At 41.3% G+C, this 23,195-nt stretch overlaps 1 protein-coding gene across 6 annotated transcripts in view; it reads right to left on the bottom strand.

Moving 5' to 3' along the window:
* The window catches only part of Sox5 (SRY-box transcription factor 5), a 982,978-nt gene that overhangs the window by 88,981 nt on the left and 870,802 nt on the right, over positions 1-23,195 (bottom strand). For all 6 annotated transcript variants that reach the window (XM_048432629.3, XM_048432630.3, XM_048432628.3 and 3 more), the window contains one exon: positions 14,867-14,952. In XM_048432629.3, coding sequence (XP_048288586.1) covers positions 14,867-14,952 — 86 coding nt within the window. The remainder of the gene's footprint in view (positions 1-14,866; positions 14,953-23,195) is intronic.

Genomic DNA, 23,195 nt, shown 5'->3' with positions numbered 1-23,195 from the left:
AACACTCCAAAGAAGATACAATAACAACCAAATAAAAGATCAACATAGGGAAGTGAGAAGCAAAAGCAGAATGTGAGGCTGCCTCACTGCCATGATGTCAGAGTTACTCAAAAAATGAGTAAATTAAAAAAAAATAGTGAGGCAAAAAAAAAAAATCAAAGCAAGCCATGACAACCAGTGGAGTTCTTCTTCTGAGTACATATTTAAAGGAAATAAAGATTCCAAAGAGACACCTAGAAGATCCAGCTATGAAGCCAAAGATAGCAACAACCCATATGTCTACCAGCGAATGAAATGAATGAATGGATTAACAACCAGGAGTAACGATAAAATAAAATCCTGTTTGGCCTTTAAAAGGAGAGAGAGATTAACTGTGGTACCATGTGAATGAATATAGAGATATTAGGTATATGGGAGGTATGGCAAGAAAAGCTAAACATTCCATGATTTTGCCAATACAAGGTAGCTAACATAGCTCCATTCATGGATATGAAACTCAGAATATTCTTAAAGGTCATTCAGGTTTTTGGTCACCCTCAAAGTCTTAAAAAATAAACCAAAAGCAGAAATTAAAGGGGTGACTGAGAGTTAGGTATAGCCTGCCTTACAATGCTTTGTCTGTCGTTCAGTCTAGCTATCGAACCCCTGCACTGTCATCAGATAAGACTTTCCCATCACACATGGGCTTTGCCTTCCACCGGGAATGTTGGCTTCTCCAAAGATGGCAGCCCTATTAAAGTGAGGCATTCGTGGAAGGGAACACAGAGCGGGCAGAAGCTGATGAAGCTAGGTATACAGTAGGTGTTATCTCATTTCCCCTCATAACACCCTTACCACAGAGGCCCATGATTACCACAGGTTCTGAGCAAAGGAGATGAGATGAAGAAACATTTGGGGCTTTGATTTCTGTAGTTGTTTATCTTTTACATTATTCAAACGTTTTCATTATGGTATTTCTCTCTTCTCCCTCTCTGTATGTGTGTGTACATGCATGTGTAAATGTGTGTTTGTGTGTGTGTATGTGTGTGTGTGTGTGCATATAAATACCCACAGAGGATCTAGATGGGGGAATAGAGTGCCCTCCAATAACATCCTCCTTTGATGCTCTTGGACAAGGTCTTTGTGTAATCCTGGAGTTAGGCTGGCAGCTAGAAAGTTCCAGTAGCTCCCAGTCTTTCCTTCTCTGCCCCGCCCAGCACTGGGTTTACAAGAGTGCACTTGCCCACACCTGTTTTCTGGGTTGTCAACTCAAGATCTCACAAGAAGCCCTTTACCCACTGTGTCATTTCCCCAGCCCCATGTACATTATTTCTGATCATTAAAGATTAATTTAAAAACCAAAGAACTGAAATCAGGTGAAAATAAGTCACATCAAAGATGCTAAAGCACAGATCTCAAACTTCAGAAACTACAAAGTAGAGAATAGGCTTAGTGCTATAGCTCAATGTGCAGAAACTCAAATATTCTAGAACATTCTGAGCACTCAGATAACACCATAAATGAAACCATTTTAAGAAGAAAAGTACTAAGAAAAATAGTCCAAAATGTCCTTCTGACTGTTTGAGATGTGGGTAGGAACCAGCTCTGAACTTCAAATGAGGTCTGTTGTCCCCAAATAGCTGACAAGCAATAACAAATGCTTCCCTGCAAAAGTTAAAGCCCTTCTGATTCCTAGTATTAAAATACATAACATCCAAATTTTGCATTTACAGCAGTGAGTAAATTGTTCTAATGGAAGAACCAGAAGCCAGGCTCCATTACAATGAAGAGCTGTCATTGCTTCTTGCAGGAATGTCTCTTGTCTTACATAACTAGTGTAGACATGGGGTGTGTCTTATCCTAAAAAGAAATCGGTTTGATCTGTTTGTAATATTCCAGGTTTTACTCTAAAATTGACCATTGACTAAGTCTGATAATGGAGAAAGCAAGAGTGCCCAGATTTTCATTCTGAAGCCTTAATTTGACCAATCCCATGCTCACTGTCACAAGTCACTGCAGGCATACTTTGAAGTTGTCCTGTTTCTTTCTTACTGCTTTTCGTCCAAGGTAGATTAAGGTTGGGAACAGAGCATGACCTTCAGAGACAGGTCAAGGGCAAAAAAAAAAAAAATGAAAGACTAGGATCCATCCACTCCCCACCCACCTTTGGCCACACCCTTGCTTTGTCTGACACTAACATCCCACCCACTTCTGGCCACGCCCTTGTTTGTCTGACACTAACGCCCCACCCACTTCTGGCCACGCCCTTGCTCTATCAGATACTATTAAGAAACTTCCACCAGAAACAGCCAAAAATGTTCTGGGCTTAAATTTTTCCTCCTGGAAGAATCCAGCAGAGTTCTATTTTCAATTCTTAAGAAACTTGCCAAACAAATACACTTCAACATTGTAATGTGGGTTTTTCTCTTGGTCCTTCTGTTAGAATGGCTCATTCACCACTGCAAACCCGTATCTATCTGCATGATTATGTAATCATTCTCGAGTGCTCTCTCTTTCCTGAGAAGCAAGCAGAATATCAACAAGATGCAGGATGTAAACAAACCGACCCTGAACCCTCTAAATACAAACAGATAGGAGACTGCACAGTCCTTTGCTTTTGTTTTCTAAATCCCTTGATCTTCCTAGGGTTTCTCACAAAACAATTAACTCCCAGGACCTGGGGAGAGGGAAGCTGTTCAGAGGGTCATCACTGTGACAGACATGCAAATGCTAGTCTCTGCTTGACTCAGTCTTTCTTCATTCAATGGTCCAGGTGCTAATTCAGCAGTTTCTCACTTAAGCCAGTAAAACTAAAACATGAGACATGGTACATGATTCTTTTTAAGGATATCTTAAGAAAGCTTGAGAATGTTAGTCTTGAATTTCAGGTTGAAGGATGTTAGCCTCACTGGTTTAGCCTGGTCACTACTTGATAATCTCGATTGCTTCGTCTTTCAAACTGGAAAGTAGGGATAGATGGAGTTTTGAGAGTACTAAACAGCAGAATCTTTCTAACAAGCTATATTAAGCCATTGACGCTGGCACACAACACAAAGGAGATGATTCTCTCTCTCTCTCTCTCTCTCTCTCTCTCTCTGTGTGTGTGTGTGTGTGTGTGTGTGTGTAATAGTGAGAGGTGAAAAACGATTGTTCACCAATGAGGAGTTTCACTAGTCCATCCATGCCCATCCATCCATCATCTAACCTATCTAATCATTCTAATCATTCATCAGTCCATCATCTGTCTGTCTATCTGCCTATCTGCCTGTCTGTCTATCTATCTATCTATCTATCTATCTATCTATCTATCTATCTATCTATCTATCTATCCATCCATCCATCTAATCATCTATCTAATAATCTACTTACTATCTATCTAATCATCTATCTATACATATAATTATCTGTATATCTTTAATCTATCAATCCATCATCCATCTAGCAAATCATGTCTCTATATGGATGTCTGTCTATCATCCATATATCAGAAGGGAAGGTCCTGTCTTTCTCCAAACTCTGTTCTTCTCTTGCACTTCCATTTCCTCCCTTTCGTGCTCCTCTGAGACCCACAGGTTCTGTGCCTGATTCCTCCTGATTCTGAGGTCCTCAACTTAGAAATCATCCAGAGCTCTGAAAACTAAAATCTCTAGGACATATGGTTCTATAGACATCCTTTATGTTTGCATTAAAGAGTGAAATGAAACCATTTATTCAAAGAAACTAATAAAAACTAAAGTTTACAAAGGTTGAGAGATAATTCTTGCTGCAGACAACAGAGAAAAAGGGGTACAAGGTAGGATAGGTGAAGAGTATATTCTAATAATGTGTGAAGCATATGAGTAAGTATCAAATTGTAATTCCAGAAAACATTTTTATGTTATTTAAAATTTAAATATCATATTAAAAGGCCCAATGTAACAATGATTTATTTTAGGTTTTATAAGATATTTATTTAAAAACAGTTGGGGGGCAATGCGCAGAACAATTCATTTTCATTACACCATGGAAACACAAGAAATGACTGGAGGCTTTATTATTACTATTCCATAGATATGAATAATGAAACAAAAAGTGTTTAATACCCAAGTGTGGGGAACTACACTCCAAGATGTTTTTGTTTTAGATAAATGAATGCACTGCCTCTCGTGGATTCTTTCCCATTCTGCTAAGATTTTTATATTTATATTCATGTGTGTGTGTGTGTATCTGTGCACGGGTATGTGCATATGAGTCGAGATGCCTACAAATCCAGAAAAGGACACTGCATCTCCTGAAGCTGGAATTACAGGTATTTGAAAGCCACCAGATGTAGGTGCTAGAAACCAATTTTCAGTCCTCTACAAGAGCAGCAAACCCTCTTACACCCTGCCCCAGCATCTCTCTAGACCTCCTACAGAGCCTCTCAAGGCACTTCTATGTTATAGCACACAGGAGGAAATAGTGGTGCATTTTTGCATCACTTTTACTGATGTATATTTATATAAGAAAAATCTGTTACACCCTAATTGTCAATGCACATTTAAACAATAAATATCATTTTAATAGCAGTTAATAAAGCTCTGTTAATCAGCTAAAAATAACTGCCATTGGACCTTGCCTATGATGTAGTCCATGACAAAAGGTAATGACTGCCTCTATCACTGTTAGTGTATTCTCTCTCTTAGCCCACACAAGAAGCTAGCACTTCTACCCGCATCTTAAAGACAGGGCAAGTACAGAGACGTCTGATGGCCTGCCCAAAGCCGGGCTACAGTCACGAGCAATCCTGACATGAGACAAAGGTGTCCAGGTGACATCCTCGGAGTCATTAGCTGCAGCAAAGAGAACGCACCTCTTAAAACACTGGTCTACAAACGGCTCCTCGGGATGGCCACGCAGTAATTCTAACCTCATGTTTCTTCCCTTCAAATGATCTGATGAAGGGGCCCTATCTTTCTGCCTTAACTATCAAGAATTGAGGAGGCTCTTTCCGGGGCGCATGGATACAGTCTGTGTATCCCAGACGTGTGCTCGTCAGCAGCCACGGGAATAATTCATCACAGTCACCAGGGTTGTGATTCCAACCCAAACCACTCGGCAACTCTTCCCATTTCCAGTGGTCTTTGTGATCTTTATAAACCTCTACATCCAAGGTTGCATATGAGTTCATTAATATTCCTTGACTCCTCTAAAGAATACTAGTGGTATAAACTAAACTGTCGGTTTTGCTGAATAATACATTTCTAAGATAAACATATTCCTTGTTTGCTCTCCTTACTTATGGTCAAAATTCAAACATTAAGTACTTCTTTTTTCTTGATAAAATGAAAAATGCAAGCTTTTAAAGTTACAACAAATCGGTATTATTTTTGGAATGATATCTCCCATTGTCTTTGAGCATAGCCATCCTTGCAGAGTCTAGAAACCCAGAAACATTGGACAGTTACCTAAACATGTACTGATTACCAAGGCACCAGCGTAGACTTGTTATCAGAACCCTGGCCCAGAGTAACGGCCCTATTATCTCACAATCAGCCATGGTAGAGATTCAACTATAATATTGAAATTTGCCACATGTTTACTTGGTCACAATAAAAGTGGGTCCTGGAGAAGCATTGTGCTGATATTTTTGTTAGCGCTATTCTCCCTGTCCAAATGTCGAGCATCTTCTGGGACCCCTGGGGGTGGTAATAACTCCAGCACAACCTAACAGGTTCTTCCTTTAAGTATGCTTGAAAGCTGCAGGGCTTTGACTGAATCCCATATGGGCTTGGGAAAGTTAGAGGAAAATGTTGGCCGCACTCTTCCTGGCCTATTTGCATATGTTCTTTAGTATGCAGGATGTCTCTGTATATAATTTAATTGTTGTGGGTTTTTTCCTCTATTAATACATATGCAAATGCTTGCTCCAGCAGCTGTGGTGTTTAATCCTAAGTGTGCTTCTGTCTGTCTGCCCCGTGGGCTCAAGGTCAAAGAGAGAGGAAGCAAGAGAATTCAGTCTTCTAACCTGTGAGAAAATTCACTCAGAGAGAAGCTGGGAAGCAGACAGCATCCTGCAGCTGCAATGGGAAACCCTTGGTCACTTCCTGCACGGTAGGGGAATAGCTATGGTCTCAATGCTAGCTGGGTAGTTAGGTAATCCACTAGGAAAGCTTCAGGCAGGAACCTCAACATGGAAATGCACCCACTTCCTGTAATGAGGTCACATTGCACCTAGATCTTTCCATCTGATTATTTTTGTTCTTGACTTTTCTGGATCTTTCTGCTCACCCTCTTGGCTGACCTTATGCCCTGAGTACTCTGAAGTCTTTATTGGTGTCTCATTGCTGTTGACTTCTTTCAGAGGTTAGAAGGGTATTTTCAGAAAAAGACAAACTTCAGGCTTTGGTTTTGTTGTAATCCATATCCATCTTGGCTGAGCGCTTCATTCAGAAGCTGATGTTGCTTCAGCCTTGATAGCTACCCAGATTTCAGCTCGTATCACATGGGCTTCTCTAACACACCTGGTGCAGGTTCATGCATCACAGCGAAGACATGTCCCTGGCATGGCAAGAGCTCCTCACTTCAGTTATAACAAATTGGAATCTTGAGCCTTTATATTCCAAAGTTATTCTTTTGAATGTTTGAAATAGTTGTTGTAAAATTTTTAAAGTTTAATTAATTCAATAAGAATTCTTGATTGAGGACTACTTGCTTATTCTGAGCAAAATATGACTGTCCAAAAATCCCAATCTTTGCTTCCTTCTGCTTATCACTGTTAATCATTGGTTGGAGATGGTATTTTTGGCTTCCTATAGGTAGAACAGGTGGTGACCATCTTTTGGCCAAGACAGATACAGTATTTATAAAGTGAGAAGAAACTGGATAAATATTTCCTTCTAATTTCAAATATTAGAAGCCTAGCTTAAAAAATAGAAATAGGACAGTACAGTATAACTACTATTAAAAGATTCATGATGCTCATTAAGTAAAATGCAAATTAATGAGAATGAATAGGAAAAATAAATGCTAGATGGAAGTCTGTTGCAGTCATTGGGTTTTATTAATTAGAACCAGTCAACTCACTTAGTTGATTTCATTGAGGCACAAATGTCCCAAAATTCTGTGTTAGCTTTATTTTGTGTAAATAGTTAGACTTCATTTTAAATAGAGAAATAAAGTTAGGTCAATTTTGTATATAAATAAAAATCCACCTTCTTTAAAAAAAGAACTGAGATCGTGAAGAAAAAATCCAAATCACTCAACTGCACATGGGAAAAAAAAGTTGGAAAAAAAGGAATTAAAAAAAGAAATCAAAGGAATAGAGAGAAAACAGGTCAAGTCGGTATCTGAGAGCGCTAATTGGCTAGTTACTGTTTTGATAAATATATCCATCTATTATTTAGACATAGTTTACGTCAGTGTTGCCTTGGCAAGATGAGCCATACTGTGTCACATAAAAGCACCTCCAGCGGGCATATTCTTCTGTGTGTCTGTGCACATGTTAGCTTATAATATAGGAATGATTAGATGTTGCAACATTTCACCTCTCATTGGTAAATTAGAACGACTTCAAAAGAATGAGACAATTGTCCTAAGTACAAGCACACAGTGTTTGCGCAGCAACCCATTGTTATGCTGAGGAAAGGCGGGGGGACAAGCAGGAGAGGCAGAGCTAGCTGGAGCGTTCTCACACCCTCAGTGTCTTCTAATAGAGACGAAAATAATCACAAAGTCCCCTGGAGGTTAAATACAATTTGCTTCCGAAATTAATCATACGTTGCATTATTTGATTGGAAATTGTTGTTACCCTCAGCGCATGGTAGATTCTTGGCACTTGAAATTTGCTAGGCTTTCTTTGGGTTCCTTGAGGTGTAAGGAAGCAAGGAGAAGGTCCTGTCCTGGTAGGGTGCACCATTTCCAGGAGCGGACAAGGAATCAGAAGAGTGAAAAGAGACGTTTTGGGGGCGTCTTCAGGGACCTTGGTTTATGCCTTAACCAGTGTAGTAAGGTAGGCGTCAGAAAGGTGAAACTATAGCAAAAGGTTAAAGGTGAAAGTGACCTTCCGGGCCAAGGGAGGCCTGTGGAAGGAACAGCTGCTCAAAAACCCAAAGGTCAAGCTTCTGCTTGGCAAGTCAAGGGACAGGGGAGAGAGAGAAGGGTAGATAGGACAGACCAAGGTTGTTTAAAGAAAGGTTACAAGATAATTATGGCAAATACCAACCATGGTGCCGGCCATGTCCAATAGTTTTCAACCATTTTAATAAGAATAGTTTTCTTTTTTAATGTAATAGTAATATGATCTTATGGAATTAACCTAGAACTATTTTTCTATTATATAAGTCAGAATTATTCATTTGATTTGTTTTTACATTTGTTATTTATTATTTTTAAAAGATGGAGATTATATAGGAAACCATTAACAATAAGCTTAATTTATTGTATTGCAGGTCAGTAATATGAGAAAATCAAATAACTTATTGAAATTGTAATGTTAACTTTTATTTATCCCCTGTCTATTTAACAGTGGTTTACTGAGCCCATAATATACAAAAACACTTGGTGAAACTCAAATAATGACTGGCCATTGACATCTGGATTTTGATTGGTAAAAACCAGTGTGCTGGCTCATTTGTGTCAACTTTTCACAGGCTAGAGTCATTGGATAGGAGGGGACCTCAGCAGAGAAAATGCCTCCATGTGGTCAGACTGTTGGCTAGCTTGTAGGGTGTTTTCTTAATTAGTGATTGATGTAAGGGAGTCAGCCCATTGTCCTGATTGCTATACAGAAGCAGGATGAGCTAGTCTTGACTGACAAACCGGTAAGTAACACTCCTTCCTGGCCTCTGCACCAGCTCCTGCCTCCAGATTTCTGCCCTGTTTGAGTGCCTTCTGTCCTGACTTCTTTTGGTGATGAACAATAAAATGGAAGTGATAGCCAAATAAACCCTTTCCTCCCCAAGCTGCTTTGGTTATGGTATATTTTCTAATGGCAATAATAGCCTTGACCAGAACAACCAGGTAGTAGAATTTAAAACATACCGTACAATGACCTTAACACATACCTGGGTTCAAGTCTTTTCTGAAAATAAACTAAATGTTTTCAAATGAAACCCAAAGAGTAAGTCTGAGTTGCAGGGTGAATGAGATGGACATTCTGCATTGACAATTTGATAAAATTTAGAATCATGTAGGAGATACACTTTAGGGCATGTTTCTGAGGGAGTGGCAAGAGATTCACAGCAGAGAGACTGCACACTATCGCTGTGGGACAATGGTCTGCACCCTCTCACTTGTATTTTAAATAAATGCTGATTGGCCAGTAACCAGGCAGGCAGTATGGGCAGGGCAATGGGAATTCTGGGAAAAGGGAAGTTTCAGTCTGCAATAGTCACCCAGAGACAGAGGAAGCAAGATGTAACGCCTTGCCAAAAAAGGTACCAAGACACGTGACTAACTCAGACAAGAATTATGGGCTAATATAAGTTATAAGCGTTAATAAGAAGCCTGAGATACTAGGCCAAACAAGTAATAATTAATGTTGACCTCTGTGTGATTTCTTTGGGACTTAATGACTGTGGGAACCGGGCGGGACAGGAACCTCAGTCAACACACCATAATGTGGGTGACAAAATTCCATGGCTAATTAAAAGAGAGAAACGGAGAAAGCTAGATGAACACAAGCATTATCACCTGGTGGTCTGCCAAGAGATGAGGAAGCAGCCTCAGGTTCCTGCCAAGACAGCCACAAGATCCGCCATCACGCTTTCTTGACATGATGGACTGTAGTCCTCAACTGGGGTATAGATATCTAGTTTTACCTTCTGTACCTAACATCTTAAACAAGAACAAGACATAACAGTGACTTTTCTTTTACATCAAAAGATTGTTCTGATCAACAAAAAGAAAATGAAGTGAGCTGGCAAGACCAAGCCTGACAGACTACTCAAGGGCTTCTGGGAATGAAAGACGAGATGGTCTTGCTTAGGCAGTTATGATGGGAAAAAATGGTGGACTCTTGCCATGTTTAGTGGAAGGAAGGAACACACACTGAAGGAAGAGATGGAGACAGAGGTTATATAGCTCAGGATAGCCCTCCTGTTTCTAGGAGGATAAAGAGATGGAATGACAACGCTCACTGAGACCAGGGAGTGAGCAGCCCCAGCATGGGGGAAGACATCAGGGAGGTCCATCTGGGGCTGAGTCCATAGTCTACATAAACATCCATATCCTCTTCCCTGTACATGGCCAACAAGAAGGTGGTCATCTGACTGAGAACCTTAGAGAAGATGTAGGAGGCATCGGACACAAGGATAAATTTACTCGAAGAGAAATAAATTTTAAGGAAAGGTAATTGGCATAATATGTTCATTTCATTGTATTTATACTTGAGATTGATTCATTTCTCTCAAAAACAAAAGCAATAGCTGATGATGTTTCAAATATTTTAACAATCCTAAAATACACAGTGAGGTCAGTTTTCATATGAAGTACTTTTTATTATATATGGTAGTAATTGCCAGGGCCACAAAATAATAAATAGTAAAAAAAAAGTCATTTCATCTAAGGTGTATCATTTTGCTGGTCTTCTGAAGTCGCTATGCTCCTATCTGATCTTCTGTTAATAAAGTTCTGGGTTCTCTTAGAGTGTGACACCAGTGGGAAGAGTCATATGTGCAAGGCTGTGTCAAAAGAAAATGGGTTGGGTAAACCAGGCCAACCAGCGGTGGAAGGAGATCTTCAGAACTCCTCCTCGGATCTAGGCCCTGAAAGTATTTAAACTTGCGTCTGTGTGAAGGGGTGTGAACCTCAAAGCTCAGGGCCAGAAGTGGGCAGCCGCCACTGTCATTCCCGCAGCTCACTGTGGTTCCAGAAAGCTCTCAGAGGAAATTACTGCTGCAGTTTGATTCTGCGGTTATTGAGTTGGAGAAGCTCCTGAGAGAGACGGACTCCGGACTTACACAGAACATCTCCTGGGCACGGTGAGACAAAGGTGATGATTTCAAAACTGTCGAGTTTGGACTGGGTGCTCCAGCTTCCTTCCTCGTTTAAGAGAGCTGCTAATATCTAACACTACAGGCTGTGACGATAGGTAAATGAGACGGTCCGAGGAAATCCTCACCTATGATGGTCTGAATGAATCTCACCAGCAGCAAGCAACATTAGTTGTTATGGCATTTTATTTAAATTGAAATTATTATATTTGAACCCAAGGGAAGGAAAAGAAAATATTCTGTTTTCATTTAAGGTTTTTCTTCCCTCTCCCCTTCTAGTGATGAGCAAGCAATGACTGACACCAGTGTATGTCTGTCAGGGATATGTAAGGAACTCCTTGGTTGTTCTTTCTGTTCCATCCTCAGTTCAGGGTTCCTACCACTGTCTTGGGAAGGGTACCCCTGGATTCATTACTCCTCACCCACAACAAATAGAAACAGATCAAGAGTAGCAGAAAACAGAACAATTAAGTAAGCCCATGAGATCAACTAACATTTTAAAGACAAACAGCAATTGACACTATCATCGCTGTAACCATGAGCTTCCTCTCCTAGAACCCGCTGGGTTGCTTCTCCAAGCCCTGATCATGTGCCTCTTGCCTCTGACAGCTTCTCATGTCCCCTTCCCCGTCTTCCCACAGCATTATATATGTGAACTAGTCTCTAGGGAGCAGGATGAACAGAGAGAAAGCTGGGCCTGTGGCTTTCAGAGGACTTGGGTTATGGAGAAGGCACTCTTGAGAGAAGTTCAGAGAAGAGAAAAACCCAAATGCTCTTTCTCAGCCGGGTGGTTGAGAAGTTACAAAACCTAAAACCTCACCCCCTAGAAACACGAGAGAGCTCTGAAGAAAACAGGACTGGACAGATTGAGAGTCTGTGCAGCTGTAGGGAGTACTTGTGCTCTACTGGGGAGTTTTCTTGAGTTGGAATGGTTAGAAGCAAAAGGGTAGGTGCTTGCTGCAAGATGGGGTACCATCACAGCCCACAGAGAACTCAGAGGGCCTCAGCCAAGCACTTCAAGCTGACTGCGGAGGAGTATGGGGCAGGGAGCAAGGGGCAGAACTGTCGCTACCCAAATGGTAGTTGTCGATGGGGAATAGGATCCAATCACAAAGAAGGTGGGATAGATTTACTGACAGACCCTCCCCCTCCAGCTTCCTGGGAAACTCTCATCAATGCCCTGGAAATCCACACACTCAATGTCTCCTGGGTGGCATTCTGCATCTCCACAGGTATTGTGGGTTCATAAGAAGGAGGCCTGTAGGTAGCCTCTTCCTTCATTTCTGGTTTCTAGAACTGGGTTTCTAACCTAAGAGCAGACAAGTAGGCAGTGAGATGTGAACTAGACATACAAGTGACATTTCTGGCAGGACTGGATTCTAGCCCCTGACGGGATCAGGGAGGCCACCGAAGGCATAAAGAGACGGATAACGGAGTCTAATAGAGATGGGAAAGGCAGAGTATGGAAAGCAGGGAATATGGTTCCTGGCTTACATTCAGAAACAGAACATTTCAGAAACAGGTTTTCTCAGTGGAAGTGAATGTGCTGACTTGTCAAGACTACTGTAGATGGCTCCTTTCAAATCCATCAGGGAGGGTCAACAGTGAGGGTGGGAAGGAGACACCACTCTCTTTGTAGGCGTGGACCAGGATGAAGTTAAGCTGAGGGATTCACAGGCTCTGCAGTAAGAATGCCACAGGCCACTCAGCAAAAAACCTAGAAGCCCTCAAACGACAAGCCCTTGGGATTTTTGCGTGTAAATGCCGATCCCCTTATCGTAATTGCAAAATTAAATTATGTGAGTGTTTATGCAACTACATTTTATGAGTACTCATAGCTTTCTGTGAAAATGTTTTGATGACCAATTTTCTTATATTACAGTACAATTTTTAATAGATTATTTGAGATTCTATCTAAAATTATAAACTTTAGTGGATACAAAACCAGGTACATGGAAACCTTTCTCAGGCAATATGAGGATGTATACCTGCAATTCTTCTAAGAACTACATAAGAGGGGTATATAGTAAGAGTATACGGAGCAACTGAGGGAGGAGGGTAACGTGTTCAAGACCAGATAGCAACTGAGGGAGGAGTGGGACACAGTCAAGACTAGATTGAGAAATTTAACAAGAGCCCATTTTCAAGGGAAAAGAAATGAACTTTGCCCTGCTACAGAGAAAATTATGTTTAAGAAAGAGCAAACCGGTTTGGTCTCAAAGGCTTCCCTTGTTTCTCAGTAAAGAAACCCATATTTCAAACCTTGAGAAATATCAAAACATATCAAAATGGAAATCAAACTTAATTTATGCCAAATATTCTAATATATCTTTACTTGAAAAGCAGCTTAGATGCCAAGCAATGCTACTCGGTAATGGAGATGACAGGGGGACTCAGGTGGCACTTCCATCTTGTGGTCACCTCTCTCCAGAGTGTCCCGGGAGGTGGAAACTCTCAGTGTGGATCCTACACCTGAAAAACTTACGTTTCCACATTCAAATCTGATACTGGAGACTGCCCTTCCTTTTTCTGCCAATTCCCCTATTCTTTTCACTCCGTTAGGAGAAATATCTTTCCTTCTAACTTTAATATGAAGGGCATTGTCTATTACCTACAAGCATAGATGTTTTCAATGTCAGGTAATGTAAGGCATTCTTTGAAAAAGTTAGAAAAAATATTTTGCCTATAGCAAATCTAGACAATGAGTGTATCTTTGCACGTCTGTTGTCTTACTTAAAGCAACCCTTTCCCACATACAGTTGTTCCCCAGACACCACTGAAGAGGATAACAAATGTTAGAGCAATTGTATCGGCCTCGCAGCCCCAGCACGTCCCAGTGTGTTCCTGGCTCAAAGAAACAGCCAGCGTGTAGTTTTCCATGGAAAAAATAAACTAGGCATGGATGTTATATCTCTATAGAAGAGTCTCTCGGCTTTCACGCTGGTGTCTCCTCCTGCCAGATATAGATTTGACAAATCTATATGTTCATCAGTTGTACCCAGCTCTTGATTTGATGCAAAGCTCTATCTAGACTAATACTGTCTATGGTAAATCACAATCATGGATACAGCTCTGCTGTATGGAGTGTGCCTGCAGGACATCTGGCTTTGCATAGTGTGTTTCCCACGCTTGTAAAACAGTTCCCCAAGAGAAGATAAAACCAAGTATTAGCTTATCGCCTCTTCTCATTAATTGCATAATTCAAAGGCTCACAGTAATGGGGCACATGGAATTTTTTATGGGCTACCAATTCTGAGATTGAGATAAGGAAAGTCCCCTCTACTAAAACCGTATTGATTCTCTTTTCAACCTCAGAGACATAATTTCTACAATCACTTGGACATCTGGTAAGGTTATTGACTTTCCAGGCTGTACTGGAAATACACAATCTGAAGGGCAAAAAGGTCTCTATTAGGATGTCAGGAGAAACTCAAGCTCAAATGGACACCCGCTGACTTTGGTCTACTTCTTCCTTGCTTGCTCAAACGATCTGCCAGTAAGCCAGGAGAACAAACGGCTGCCGGTACTTTAATAACACCAGGCATCGTCAACGATTTTAAATAAAATTCTCTTTCAGTGGCCTTGGATCACAGGTGTGGTTTGGTTACTCCGACAGGCTGTCGTTGTCCGTGGGGATCATTCTATGACAAAATCATGATGTTTACCTACAGGGGTAAGCATCATGTAAGCAAAACTGAAGCTCACTTTGTTAAACCTGACCAGGCAACGGCAAAAATATAAGTGGTATTTAGTGCGGAGCACACAACCAACATCGATAATAATCTTTTGGTTGAGGATCAGAAGAAAGAAATGTAAAAACAAAACAGATGTGTGACCAAAATCTCAGCCCTCAGTTGTAGTTTGCACTAACAGGATAATGGCTGTCTTCTGCGTTTACTTAACCCCTGCCTCCCCTGTATTGTCTCCAGACTTACCTGCAGCTGGAGTGGGCCTAAGCCTGGTGTCGCTGCAGCGGCAGCTGCCATGGTGGTTGGGATCAGCTGAACAGGGTAAGGGTCACCTAAGTAAGAGAATAATAGAGGCGTCAGCACCTTTTATCTCCTCTCCACCTGCAAATTAAACTCCTGCATTCCCTCTTTCCAAAAGCCTGCCTTTGTGTGCCTGGCTGGGGCCTAATGAAAAGCTCTATTGTGTAGCCTTTTACCAACGCTCTCCACAGCCCTGGCTGAGAGGGGAACGTGAATAAAAGGAGCAAGCAATTAAGGCTGAAACCTCATCCTCTTTTCATGATGTATTTAGGAAAATGGGGGCTGGGGGCGGGCGTGAATGGTTCAGGGGCTGGGGTTGTGCTTGGAGACACACACACACAGACACACACAGACACACACACAAATCTCTGCAGTCTTGATCGGAGTACAGCAAGTCCTTCCTTGCCAACTTTTCAGTCTTATCCTAGATACAACTTAACTAAAGTCACTTTCATTTTAATGAGCTAAACACCAAAGATTTAAGCTATTAGTTAACCTTTTGAATGTTGTATTATGGCCTGGATTCAGATAATCTCTTTAATAGGTCGTGAACAAACCCAGAGTCAGGAAAACGTTTCATTTTTCTTCTTTCTTTCCTTTCTTTTTGACATTATAGAAAATATTGACATCTTTATTTTCTGAAGATAAATGTTGACAAAAGTATGCTTTAAAGGCAACAAACAGACAAATTGATCTTTCAAAATTGTATCTTAAAAATGTGGTTCAAAATTAATCTAGTTTTTTCATCATATATTCTATAAAAATGCAGACGCTAGAGGTATACATGGATTACTTTGTGTATTTTTTGATGCAGATATAGAAATATTTATTTGCTTAATAAAACGTAAGGCAGATATATTCATAGTGGCCAACTATGTATCAGTAATGTAATCAACAGTGCATGTTAGTTAACCACTGGAAATATGACATAGCAAGATATTGAAGTTAGTGTCTATAAAAACAAATTTTCTAATATATTAAACTGGTTTTAGAAACTGAATTGTGAAGCCAGGTGTCTGTAATGCCACCAGTCCGGAACCTGAGGCAGGAGGACCCACAATTTATGAATAGTGGGAACTACAAAGTGAGACCCTGTCCGAATAAACAAGCAAAAATGAATTCCTTAAGGAACCTGTTGAAGTATGCATACACAATGTTCAGATAATTCAGTTTAAAACACTGTGTACCCTCCTTAAATGGTAAACACTGCTCTTGGCACCGGAAGGGGAACGTTGAGAAAGTCTAAGGTAGGCATGGGGTGTATTAAGAATTCAGGGAAGTTCACTTGCAGGTTTCCAGAGAGGCCCCTAAGGGCATGTTCACAGGGTCCCACACCTTTGGTTCACCAGTTTTCTTCACTTTATACTTAGTTCTGATTTTGTGTTATGGGAAATATTTCATACTGGCATGGAGATTTTACATAGATTTTATTTTATGTAGATTTTATTTTATATGATGTTTATATAATATTTTATATACTGTTTCTTATTCTTTCTAAAGAAAATAGTCTACCTTTGCTTATGATATGGTGACCGATAGCGTGACCAGAAGCAGCTGGGAGAACGACGGGCTTATCTGGATTTCAGTTCCAGGTTACCTTCCCTCACAGAGGGGAAGTCATGGCAGGAGCTCAGGATAGCTAGTCTCACAAGGCTCATGCCTAGGAAGCAGGGAGAATGGAATGTACACGCCCGTGCTGACCACTTGCTTCTTCAGCTCAGTTTCTTAACCAGTTCTGGGCCTTGCCTAAGGAATGATCTAGCCCTCGACGGGCTGAAACTTCTACAGCAACCACCAATCGAGACAATTTCCTCAGACGTAGTCACAGGCAGATCTGAGTTAAATAATTCCTCAATTGAGATTCTTTCCCAGGTAATATAGTTTGTATCATGTTGACTGTTAAAACTAACAGCAAAGGAGATAACCCAAAATTATATATATTCCAGGTTTCAAACAAAGGTGGACCTCTGAATATCTGCCCTTCCTGGGGTTTATAGTTAATGTGGGCTGGGTAAGTAAGACCTCTATATAAACTATAACATTTAGTAAGGAAATTCACAGTTATGTAAACGTACACTGGGTCCCCCAAATCTTGCCAAATAGATCAGAGAAACCTCTGGAAAAGCCATGTTTAAGTTGAGTTTGAATTAAGGAAAGTCCGTCTGGAGAAAGGAGAGAGGAAAAGGGGTTTCCAGGCAGACAGGGTGCTAAGGAAGACTTGACATAAGATGGGAATCTCGTACCATGTTCTAGGACCAGAGAGTTTCTACTCCAGAGCAGGAGATGAAACAGAGGTAAACGGGCTGTGGAGGGCACCAGGTGGCAGCTTATTATTCAGGGTTCTATAAGCAAATATTAATGCTGATATAAATCTAAGTTTATCCTACAGAGGAAGACAAACCACGAATGTGAAGGAGAAAAGCAACTGACTAGGATAACTTAGCTAGCAGGTAGAAGCCACAGAAGCAGATTTCTGTGTAGCCGGTAACAAGGCATGGACAAGGGTAGGAACTTTAGGGTTGGGTAGGGAGCTTAGCATTTGCAGGGCAGAGCTGCCAAGGATTTTGGCTGTTCTCATGACAAGGCAGGGACTGGTTCCACGGTGACTTCCAGAGTTTCGGCTCCAAGTGACAGAAGACGGGATCTGTTTATTGGGCTCATTAGGGGGACAAGAAATAAGATCGCCATGCTAGAGAAGGAGGCCGAGAGAGTTACAGGAAAGAATAAAAAAATCTGTTTGGAATATTTGTGTTCCGAGCTTGGAGAAAGGTCAGCGTCCTTCTGAATCTGAAGCTATAAGCCTTGAAAACATCAGCTAGGCGTAAATGCGGTTGAAATCAAACCTCCAAATGAACAGATGCTAGGGTTGGAGTATATTCACATTTATAATCTACGGGGAACACTGAGGCCCCTGTAACTTCAAGAACAAGTGTTTGGTGGTTGGTTAATTGGTAGTGTGACCTGGGAAGAAATTCTCAGTGAGAAACCAGGCCTGTGGGACAGGGTGGCGGCTATCCCGGTAACATTAGCTAGAGCTGCAAGAGGCAGCCTAAAATGTGGGTTGCACCATTTCTCAGGTTTGGATTCTAGATGGTTGAAGATGGAAAATGTGAGTTGGGGAGGTGAACATACACAAGTTATCTGCTCTCTGCCCTGGACTGTGGCGGTGACTAGTTGCTTCAAGTTCCTGCCACCTTGACTGCTCTGCCACGGCGGACCATGGAATTACAAGCTGTTATAGACTCCCCCAAGTTGGTTTTGTTAGGGGTGTTACCACAGCAACGGTGAATGACGGGAAGATATTCTGGGAACCGCCAAGTGACAGTAAAGGAAGCATGGAGTAAGATGAGGCCTACAGAGATGGGACTAGGCCAGGGTCTTACTAGAGAGAAGCTGGAAAAAAACTGACTTGGAGCAAGTGTATCGGGTGAGGGTTGGAGGCAGCTGTGGGTGGGTTGCTTCCCTGCTTGGAGGCCACATCCCCTAAGAATTGTAGAGTTTAAGTCCACCCTGAATCCAATGTACCAGGTGCTTCTGGGAGAATCCCGATGACTCTTAATTTCTGGTATTTCTGGCCATGTGATCTCCCTCACCTAAAGTGTGGAATTATCCTCAAATGCACAGGACAAACATGGGGGAGACTTTGCTTGTCAGGTGTAATTGCAATACACTCCCTAAAGAGCCCCTGGGGCCCCGACTCCTGCCTCCATTCCGATCCCACTCCCACCCCTGACCAGGCAGTCCACAGGCTCTAACTGCCCTCAAGAGCTGTCTCCCCAGTCAAAGGTAGGATGCCTGAGGCCCGCGAGCTCCCCAAGAATGGGGACTGGAGGTGGATTTTCCCAAGTCAAGGTTGGTGATAATTGTCAACCATCCAGAGACAGGTGCCAGCATGACTGGATGAAGATGAAGTTTGGTGGTCCTATGCCACCTAGCTTTGGGAAATTTTGCTAAATCAGGATGAGTACAGCTTCTGAATCAGAGTTTCCACTTTAATGGGATTTCCAGGTGATCTGGAAGCATCTTCACCTTTGCTAACTGCTAGAAGAGACAACGCAGAAGCAGTGTGACCGGGAAGGTTTTGTTTTTAGAGACAAATACACACGAACATTATAGGAGGCTAGTCTGCTAACAAGGAGCATCTGGTAAAGACAGGGCCAACAAGACGTGGGGGGGGGGCAGATGATGTCATATGCTTGGGCTTAACTGCCATTCGGTATTATTAACCGCTTAATCTATATGGCATTGATTCAGCGGAGGGAAGTTGAAATGTTTAAAATTGAAATTATATTTGTACAAACTAGCTAAAATGGTAAATATTATAATTGTATGGTTATTAAAATCGATCATGTAAATGCTTACAACATTGTAATTCATTTGTATTCCTCATTTAATGAACACAATCTCAAAATTAACTAAAGCGTTCCTGTACAGACTCTGGTGCTCTTCACGGTGATAATTCATTTATATAATTTACTTCCCCTGTTGTAAATTAATCAATTAATAAGCACTTGCAACATCTACCATGTGATTAGGAATCTGCCGGGTGCTGTGGGAGACATGCACAATAAAATTAAACAAATCTGGTCTCCAGTTATTGTACATTAATCTTCCCTACCCAGGAGAGTGTGTGAGCTGCACAGGTCATTGCTGGGTGCTACAGGAGTTAAAGGCTTGTGGGCTTTAGGATTTCAAGAATAGTTGAAGAGGGAGATAAGAGTCAATGTGACTTTGGGGGCTGTCGGGTGGCAGGGGGTGGGGAACAAGTAGCAGGCCTTGAAGTCTATGTCCAAACATGAGTGTGCTGTTCAAACAAGGAACGAAATGTGGCCCTGATGATCCATGGAGGAGACCCGAGATGAGAGACATTTCTCACACTCAATTATCAGAGAGATATGGATACACAGACATGGAAAGACAACAGACAGACAGGGAGGGACATCTGGCCAGCATGGTAGGTGCTTCCTGCCTGGAATTCCAGCAGCTGTGAGGCAGAGGCGGAAAGAGCACCAGTTCTGGGTCAGCCTGGGCTCTGTACTGAATTTCAGTCTAGCCTGAGCTACATAGCAATACCCGGTCACGAAAAAAGAAAAGGAAGATAGAAATGTATGCTTAACAATATCACTAAAGAGATTAAGTAACAGACTTGATGACCTAGATATATTTCAGAAACCCAGGCTCTTAAGAACCTCTGGAGGGGAGTGTACACTTGCAAAAGTGGTTCAGGTTTCTATGTCACTAACATCTGAAGAGTAATAAGCTCCATGTATGTGTAATTGCCACAAGTTACGATCTAGACTAATCTGTAGCACCTTTAAAAATGGCACATATTAGAATATTATCATTTGTATTATTTACATTCATGACAATATTCAGAGTTACTTTCCCTTTATGTTTGTATGTAAACAAATCTTATGCACATGTCATATTGTACACAGGCAAATGTATTGATATATATATATATATATATATATATATATATGAAAAAGGCATAAGCCATAAGCAATCATATATGTGTGCTATGGGTTGAATTAACTGTATAGCCGCTGTTGATGTATGGAAGCCCTAATCTGTGTGGCTAATCTCAGTCTGGCTATACCTGAATTTTCAGAGATAAATAAGCAAAATGCATTCCCTGATAGGCCTTAATCTAATCTAAGAGGAGTCCACTGTTTAAAGTTAATGAATGGATTGTGTCTGTGTGTGCACATATGCATGTCATAGTGTACATGTTACAGTCGGAGGACAACTTTGGTGAGCCGGTTCCTGCCTCCCACATTGTTAAGGCAGGGTCTCTTTCTTGCTGTGTTTTGCCCCGGGCTGACTGGCCAGCAAGCTTCTGGCTGATTCTCTCCTCTCTGCCTTCTAGCTCACCTTAGGAGTGCTGACTACAGGTGAGACAGAGAGCCTCCAGCAATGGTCCCCTGGACTGAACTCAGGACAGCTGCCTTCTGCAGTAATAGTTCTGCACTCTGAGCCATGTCCCCAGCCCCAACAGGAGTCCTTACAGGAAGAAGATCTCAGGGCACATCCATACACCCTGGGGAGAGCGGGGAGGACACAGAGGGAAGGTGGCCTCATGCAAGCTCAAGAAAGAGGACCCAAAAAAACTGCTTGTCTCTAAGATCTCCTAGCTTCTACAGCTCCGAGAAGAACGCCTGTCTAAGCCACCTAGTCTGACTCATTTCACTACAGGACATAGTACCGCTCTAAGGGTGCTGTTGGGCAGGGGGGTTCTTATTTAAGGGAATATGGGACAATAAACATTGAAATGAACTGAGAAATTTCCTAGTGTAGCAATTTAATTCTTAGTTAAGGAAACTCAGAATGTATTTTACAAATATGCCATGCTCTGAAGAGGACATGGCAACTATGAAAATTCATAAATGGCAAATCAAAATCCAGACGCTACCAGACGAGAATCATTTTATAGAAAGAAGGACTGTCACACATTTGAGCCATCCCTCAATTAACTGGCCCATGAAAACACTGGCTTATTTTGTAAATACCTCATGGAGAACACCGTGAATAGAAGATAATGGAAAACTCTGACTTTTAAAGTCCAATCATGTATGTTATTCAAATTGACTTTCAACTACTTAAAAGTAATTTCTTTTATTCCTCTCTCAGTTTTTAACCATTTGAACAGTTTTTCCCTCGACCGTTCCAAAGTTAATTTTCTTATTTCAAGTCCAAGACTGGAAAATTCTAGCTCAAAATAAAATATTTTATTAGGTTGAAAAATACTCCAAGGCTTAGCTTCCTTAACTGTGGGTCAGAGCTCCACACGGGGTCAGGTATCTGAGGATGGGGGCCTTAAGAAGGCGGGCCAGGGTGAAAGGGTTCCAAAGGCACAATATCCAAAATTAATTCAGCATCAAACCCTTAGGGAGCTTGCCGCCTTGTGCTGTGTCGTATGTTAGTCACGTGGGCTCCCAGCAGCCTTGGTTCTGACTGCATGGCATCTGTGCTTTGTATGGGACACCATCCCATCACCCGTGACCAACCACTGGCCAGCAACACTGCGGATCAGCCTCCAGGCTATTATATCCTATAGATTTCAGCATTTTTCCTCTATTTAAAAACTTTTTCCTCTCGTGGAAAACAATGGTTTTATTTTGGAAAATAAAGACGTTCAGTATTTCCTTGCTCTCATTCCTCAACATGCATAAAACTAATGTATGTGTGGATTGAATTAGATTATTTGATTTTTAAAACATGCCTTTGATTTGCTGTCTGGAGTTTAATGAAGAATCATTAAATAAATTTTGACTTGTGATTAAGATGGAGTTTTCAACAATTTCATTTTTAAATATTTTCTTTGTGTGCATATATGTGCACTTGCTAGTCTGCATGTGTACCGTGTGCATGCAGATGCCTAAGAAACCAGAAGAGGGCGTTGAATCCTCTGGACCCAGGATCTGGACCTCTGAGCTGCCTGGTGTGGCTGCTGGGAACCAAGCCTGGGTGCTGTAAGAGCAGCAAGTGCGTTTAACTACTACCTCATCGCCCAAAGCCAAAACATACTGCAGCCGTTTACGTTATATTCACAGAAAATGGTATTCTCAGTCATGAGGATCATAAATCAAAATAATCATTCAGCTCTGAGAAGTGTTGAAGATGGTCTACACTGCAGTATCAAATATTCAGCCAAGAATCAATCCTTTAAAAATTAATATGCACACTGATATTATTAATCTACAGTTTGCTTTGGTTTTTAGTAAATGATAAAATTACATATATAGCACTGAATTATTTTAAAATAAAATTTTGTCGTTGTTTATTATCAATAATTTTTTGATTTGTATACCTTATTTTTTTTTTTACTGCTGTACTTCTGGAGTCATGTCAGAACTTCTTGGATATAAGAGAGTCCCGCGTGGAAAGAGTAAAGACTAGCATGCCTGCTATAAGACATGCTAGCCAATGATTTCACTCCACTGCCAGGATTCGGTGTATCTGAGAAGGCGGATGCTGAGGCTGGTATTAAACCCTGCAGAAGACTGACGGACTGTGTTAAGTTACTGGAATGAGAATCCACATATCACTCATCTATAGTTGCATATGTTGCTATGCTGTATAAAAGACAAGACAATTATTTTTCTTAGCAGGGTGATTTAGGCAAGGATTTTGAGAACTAGGTGTGGCCTTTGTCAGGGTCAGGTAAACACATTCAGCAGCTGCCGACTTAAAGCAAAGGCTACTGGAATCTCCAGCTTCATGGAAACGCGATGGTAAATACTTCATCAGCCTGCAGCATTTATTATATCTTTGT

This window comes from Myodes glareolus, chromosome 3 (genome assembly GCF_982192425.1).
Source record: "Myodes glareolus chromosome 3, mMyoGla1.1, whole genome shotgun sequence".
NCBI lineage: Eukaryota > Metazoa > Chordata > Mammalia > Rodentia > Cricetidae > Myodes > Myodes glareolus.
The sequence above is the reverse complement of the archived record's forward strand: the minus strand, read 5'-3'. Positions and strand labels throughout refer to the sequence as shown.